General features: G+C 24.4%; 1 protein-coding gene across 1 annotated transcript; it reads left to right on the top strand.

Annotated features, from left to right (window-relative positions):
• Positions 1 to 1,385: 1,385 nt before the first annotated feature.
• On the top strand, positions 1,386 to 7,382 carry MKS88_005512 (CCR4-associated factor 1; the record flags this gene model as incomplete). Its single annotated transcript, XM_067218781.1, has 1 exon — positions 1,386 to 7,382. The coding sequence occupies one exon, from the start codon at positions 1,386 to 1,388 to the stop codon at positions 7,380 to 7,382; it is 5,997 nt and encodes a 1,998-aa protein (XP_067070722.1).
• Between the last annotated feature and the right edge of the window lie 454 nt (positions 7,383 to 7,836).

Here is a 7,836-nt window from a genome sequence, read left to right as displayed (position 1 = left end):
AAATGATTGTATTTTTTGTTTAATTTTTTACGTAAGTTAAAAATATATTAACATAAAACGAAAGAAAACATTAAATGATGAAATAACAATATATTAATTGCAACGAAGTATATATAAAAGTAATCCTTATAAATGTTTTGACAACTTCTAAATTATATATGTATATACTTTTATATTTTATGTTTTATAATTATGTAAATTTTTACGTATATAATTATATATGTTTGTACTTACAATAAAAACATATATAATTTATGAAGATATTTATACCTAAACTTGGAACGCTTTGTTTTTACAATTTATAATTTACATATTCGTTATGGGAAAAAATACGTTTTTTGGTTTAAATTATTTTTAGGTTATGTTATTTAATAAAAAACTATAAAATAAAAGATTTTGTAAAAACAAGGCAATTTTATAAATAAATTATTGGATTTTTTAGAAGTATTAGAAAAAGAAAGAAAAATGGTTGTTAAAATATGACATACTTTTTATTATATTTTGAATATTATGATGTATATATGTACATATATATACTACATATACATATACATTTTTGCACATATGTACACATGTTTACACAATGAACACTTGTTGTTAACATTGCTTTTATAATGCATTACATAGTTTCAATTTTGTTAACTTTTCTTGTGCATTTTTTAACTTTATAAAAAAATAAGATAATTTTAGCTATTTACTAATAGCATTTTAGAAAATTTTTATCAAAAAAAAAAAAAAAAACATTTAATATACATGGTTGTGTATATTAGTACATGCATGGAGAATTGTTCGGTGATACAATTTGAAATGCTTTTCTTATTATGTTTTTATTTTTTTAGTAAATTAAGACTATTTAAATTTTTTTTTTTTTTTTTTTTTTTTTTGAAGCGAACATTTTTAATAAGTTTTTGAATGTGCCAAATTTAGGACAAGAAAAAAAAAAAAAAAAAAGTTAATATTTTTTGTACTTTGATTTTTTTTAAATTTGCGAATTGTTTATAATAATTAAGTGGAAAAAAAAAAAAGGAAGCAGAAGGAGAACACAATTGAAGAAGCTGAAGGGAATAAAAGAATTTTTTTATTTTTCTTTATTAGTGAAAAAAAGATGATCATTTAATGTATGCCGAAAGATTATAAGAAGAAAAAAAAGAGGAAATATATTTTTTACATATTTTAAATAAGGGGGTACCCATTTATGTGTTGAATATATATATATATATATGTATATGTTACAAAAATGAGAAAATAAAATTGATAAATGTGTTACATATATGATAAAAATAAAGAAGAAAATATACATATATAGTATGCAAAAAAAAAAAAAAAAGAACAAACAACTATTGTAATATCGTAAGTGCATAAGATATAGAAATTGAATTTCATACATGGATGAGAGAACAAAAATAGTAGATGTATGGGCAAATAATTTAGAGGAGGAATTTGAAAGAATAAGGGATGTAGTTGAAAATCATCCCTATGTTGCTATTGATACAGAATTTCCAGGTATTGTTGCAAGACCAACAGGAAATATTATAGATTATAATTATCAAACAATAAAATGTAATGTAGATTTGTTAAAAGTTATACAGTTAGGTGTAACCTTTTCTAATGGAAGAGGAGAAATGCCGAAAGTGTCGACATGGCAATTTAATTTTAAATTTGACCTTGAGAGTGATATGTATGCTCAGAATTCTATTGATTTTTTAAAATTAAGTGGAATTAATTTTGAAAAACATCAGTCATTAGGTATAGAATTATTACATTTTGGAGAAGTAATTATGTCATCAGGCTTAGTTATGAATGAAGATGTCAAATGGATCTCATTTCATGGGTGTTATGATTTTGCATATTTATTAAAAATATTAACATGTTGTGCATTACCGCATAATGAAATTGCTTTTTTCGATTTATTAAATGATTTTTTCCCATCACTTTATGATATAAAATATTTATTATTAAATCTTAATATTAAGCAATTGAGTCGAACATATTCTTTGCAAAAAATTAGTGAAATATTAAGTGTTAAAAGAATAGGAAGGCAACACCAAGCAGGTTCTGATTCCTTAGTTACATGTAAAACATTTTTTAAATTAATGGAATTATATTTTGATAATAAAATAGATGATAAAAAGTATTCAGGTATTATATACGGACTGGGCCCAACAGTTAAGAATTATAACCCGAAGTTTGAAGAGAGTTCGCATAAATCTAATGGAAATATTGGTTATGTGAAGAATAACAATCATAGCGGAAACTACGGCAGATATCATGTTCTGACCGATGGCAGTAGTGACATGAACAACGACAGTAGTAACCGAAGTAGTAACCACTGTGGTAATCGCGATATTAACATTTACTTAGAGGGGAAGAATAACTTGTTAAGCACCCAGAACAGTAACATACTAAGCAATTATATGGAGAATAAAGAGTATCCTATAACATTTAGTAAAGACGTTGTAAGAGGGCATGTTAAAAGAGACTTGTTGCACAATTTATATGAAGATATAAATGAAAATAGTTACAATAATTTTACAAGTGTAAACAATATTATGGGTTCAGGAAATAGCATTAGTGCCAACCCATACATTAATAATAATATTAATAATAATATTAATAATAATATTAATAATAATAATATTAATAATAATATTAATAATAATATTAATAATAATAATATTAATAATAATAATTTTAATAATAATAATAATAATAATTTTAATAATAATTTTAATAATAATTATAATAATAATAGCAATAGTGACAATAATAACATCCACAATTTTTGCAACGGTAAGTATTCCCCTGAGGCATTATGTTCCGGAAATAAAAATTTACTTATTCCCATGACTAGTAGTTCATTTGTAAATAACAAGATTAGCGATAATAATGTAAATAGTAATGGTATTAATAAGGGAATTTGCAATGGTAACAATAACAGTAATAACAGTAGGAATCATAATTGGGGCAATAACAGTGCAGTGGACAACGGAAATAGTAGCTGTAGCAAGAGTAAGAACAAGAGTAACAACAACAACGTGATTAACAACAACAACATGATAAACAACATTAATAATAACATGAACAACATCAAAAATAATAATTCGAGCGAGTGCATGAATCTTGTTGCAGGAAGTGCTAATAAAAACAGTACAAACAATCCTAAATTAATGAACACTATCTTTAACGATATTTCAAAGAACGCATGCAATAATTTGAGAAAGGAACTAAGCAGTGTAAGCATCGAGAATTTCAGAAATATCAATGGAGGCATTATAAGTCGTAATATGACCAATCCAAATACGAGTATGGTGAATTTAAGCAATGCCAATATTAATAGTATAAGCAGTGCGAATATTGATAGTATGAACAATTCTGTTAGCTTAAGCAACTTAAATAGTATGAATAGCATAAATAATAATATGAATTTAAGCAATATAAACAGTGTAAATGACGATTTGAATATAAATAATTTAAGTAACAATATGCACATAAATAATAGTGCTAGTATGAGCAACTTGAATATTAAAATAAATTTAAATAATAACAATAATAATAATATCAGTAATATTAGTAGTAATAATAATATCAGTAATATTAGTAGTAATAATAATAACAGTAATAATAATAATAATAACAATATGGGTCTTCCTAGCCTAAATAACAACATGAGTTTGAATAGCATGAGTATGAATAATTTAAATAATAACAATTCCTTAAACGGTTTGAACAGTAATATGAATATAAATAACATGTTTGGAGAGTTGAGGAATATTAATAGTTCTCGAAATATGAATTTAAGTAGTGTAAATTCACCGCAAGGAAGTAACAACAATACAAATACAAACAAAAATAACAACATAAATAATAGTAATAGCAATAACAGTCATAAGAACAACCTTAGTAATAGCTTCAGCAATGTGAATGAATTAAATCTTTTGCAAAAGGATAACATGAATAACTCAAACAAAGCAGATGAGAGTAAAGTAAATAAAAACAAAGGTATCATATATGAATCGAACTGTAGCATCTTGGCTCGAAATCCTGGAGTCGGAAACAATATCTATGGATCTAATATTAATTGTAGCAATTGCGGTAATGCACGTAGTAATAATAACAATAATAGCAATGATAATAACAATAGCAACGGATATGGGCATGGGAAGAATAACAACATATATTTGATTAATGTAAATTTTAGCACATATAACCTTGCAAATAATTCGAACAATTCAAATAATTCTAATCATACAAATAGTGCAAACAATCAAGTAAATAACAGTACTACTAATAATATAAACAATAATAACTATTATTACTTACAAAATAGATACAACTCCTTTGGCAATTTTTCAACCAATCTAAATCTAATAAATGATAGAAATAGTATAGAAGATTTTGAAGCAGATAAAAGTTTAGATAATATAAGTATTAGTAATAATAACAGTAGTAGTATAGGTAACAACAAAAATAATATGAACAAAAATATGATGAATAAAATGAATGCTCTTACACATACGAATTATAATAAAAATGCTATATCAAATTCCACAAATGCAAATCTTAACTTTAAAGGAAATCATAAAAATATTTTCTTACACAATGACTTATCGAGTAGTGGAATTCAAAGCATTAAGAATGCTCCAAACAGGAATGAAGTAAATAGTAATGGTATCAGTAATAATAATAATAATAGTAATGGTGGTAATATTAATAAAAGTAGCAGTAGTAGTAATAATAATAACAATAGTAATAATAATAATAATAATAATACCTGTGATAATATAAACCATTTGGTGCAAAATATGAATGCCATGAGAGAGGATAATAATTATAAAGAGGACAATAAAAATAATAATTTAAATAAAAGTGCTATTACCAATATGAACATGAAGCCTCCCCCTCCGCCACCTCCACCTCCTCCACCACCTCCTTCATGCAATTTAACTAGTGTTCTTATGAACAACAATAATTGTAATAGTGGTAATGGTAATAATGATATTACAAAAAATAATGCCTTTATGAAAAGTATGAATGTGTTTTGTACAAACAATATTAATAACATGGGTTTGGGTAATATTGGCAATATGATTAATAGTAACGAGGCAAAATTGTGCATTATGAACAATATTAATCATAATATTAATAATAATATTAATAATAATATTAATAATAATAATAGTAATATTAATAATAGTAATAATAGTAATAATAATAGTAATATTAATAATAGTAATAATAGTAATAATAATAGTAATATTAATAATAGTAATATTAATAATTATTATTCGACGAGTAATATAACAGCAAAGCACAATGCAAATTCTAATAATTGTAATTTGAACATAAACAAGTTAAATTACGTGAACATGAACAATGTAAGTTATGCAAATAGTATAATTAATAAAAATAGCGCAAATGCTGTGAATATGAATGCTTATAGTAACAACGTACCAAATAAGACCCCAGTTGAGTACAGCGATTTTAGAGTAAGTGCTAACTTTAATAGGAATAACACTAGCAATTCAAATAAAAACAGTAAAAATCATAATGCAATGAATAGTACAAATAGTGCAATTAACAATAATTCTAATGAAAAAAATCATAAAAGTAATAATAGAGATGGTATCAGCAAAAATAATAACAGTAATAGTAGTAGTGTGAACAATAATAATAACGGAACGTCTGAGATTAACAGTAGTAATAATGACACGATTAACACAATAAATGTTAAAGATAATAATAAAAATAACAATATAATGAATAAAAGTAATAGTAATGATTGCACTAAAGGTAATAACACGTTTGTGAACAGCAGTAGTAGCAACCACAATAACAGCAAGAATAATAACAACAATACCAGTAATAACAATACCAGTAATAACAGCAATAACAATAATAATAGCAATAACAATAATAATAGCAATATTAGCAATGGTAATAATAACAGTAACAACAGTAAGAATGCCGGAAAGAGTAGTAAGAACAGCAAGAATAAAAATAAAAACATTGGTGAGAGTAATAACAATAAGAAGAAGAAGAATAATAATAATGATAACACCAGTAGCAACAATGGAAGTACCAATAATTACAGTGGGAACAATAACAACAATAACTCGAATAATAACACAGTCGTGAAAAACAAGAGCAATGATAAAAATAGCGTCGATAAGATTACTAATAATAATGTAAGAAATACCAATAATTATAGTTTAAATAATCAAAGAAAAAATACTAATAGAAATTTCACAAATGTAGCCAAAGTTGAAGAAGAAAATACTAAGACTTTAAACACAAATCAACAATTAAATGATGAAAAGAAAAATAATACTATTAATGATAAATATACGCACAACAACACGCCCTTAAATAATATGAACTTTTTCAAATCAGATAATATGAAAATCTATAATAGAGTAGCAGGATACGGAAAAACTAGCACACAACAATTAACTTTGAAAAATAATTATAATAACAATTTATCTGACAATGAAAGCACGATTTATAATATTAATAGTAAAACTAGTATGAATAGCGGTATGATTAATGACATTAGCAATGATATGAATATTAACAGCAATAATTACGGAAATAATTATGTAAACAACGGGAGTAATTACACAAACAACGGGAATAATGTAGATATGAACTCGGGAGCGAACTACTCCGCAAACGTTAAGAATAACAGAAACGTGAATAACCACATTGATGCTTTACATAATAAAATAAGCAACGTTAACATAGTGAATTTGAGTAAAACAAATAGAGTTAGGAGCAGAAGTAATGGTAATAGTAATAACAGTAAGAACATGTACAGCAGTAACAATATTAACAATAATAATAATAATATAAGTAATAATAGTATCAGTAATACCAATATAAGCGAAAACATGAACATACTGGGAACAGACAACTTTATGAGCAAGAAGATTAGTAAGGAGAATATAAACATGATAAATAACTCCATAATGAACAATTTGAACGTAAATAGTTATTATGTGAATAATGATAACTCCTTTAATAAAATAAATATAAATCATTATAATGTAAATAGTTCCAAATTTTATTTTAATAATAATAATAATGAGAGTGATATTAAAATTATACCGAATGAACAGTATTATAATAACATATACGCAGAACCTTATTCTGATAAAGTAACACACAATTCTTTTAACGAAAAAAATTGTAATAATTTATCTCCTATGTATAATGAGAAAAAGGAAGATTCGAATATAAATTTTACATATAATGGAAATAATTTAGATAAAAATACTATTACAGACAATTTTGGATCATTTGAATCTTCGCAGGATAATAATATTTATAGCTATCCTAATTATGATTTTAAAAACAAAGAGCATAATATTTTTTACGATACTTGAAACGCATTTTAATGTTTGTTGGGACAGGCGCAATGAAAAAAAAAAAAAAAAAAAAAAAAACACAAGAATAGGAATAAGATTAAGTTTAAGGAACATAAATTTAATTACTTTCGTGAATATAGATATTATTAAATTAAAAAAAAAGGCTGAGTTAAGCCTTTTTTCCTTTTTTTTTTTTCTTTTTAATTATCAACAAATTCGTGCAAAAAAGCACAACATACCTTAGGATTATATATATTTTTTTTATGTAAAATGCGTAAATATATGCATGTGTACTTGTTAATGCTTGTAATAATGTTCATTATATATACATATATATATATATATATATATATATATGTTCATTTATTTATGTACATATATATATGTATGTGCGTCATCGTTCCATACCTTTGCAGATATGTGTTTAAAAAATATGCATTATTTTTTATATAATTTATTTCTTAATCCGCCT

Source organism: Plasmodium brasilianum, chromosome 14 (assembly GCF_023973825.1).
Source record: "Plasmodium brasilianum strain Bolivian I chromosome 14, whole genome shotgun sequence".
In the NCBI taxonomy this organism is placed as follows: domain Eukaryota; phylum Apicomplexa; class Aconoidasida; order Haemosporida; family Plasmodiidae; genus Plasmodium; species Plasmodium brasilianum.
Note: the sequence above shows the minus strand (reverse complement) of the source record. Positions and strands in the feature narration are given on the sequence as shown.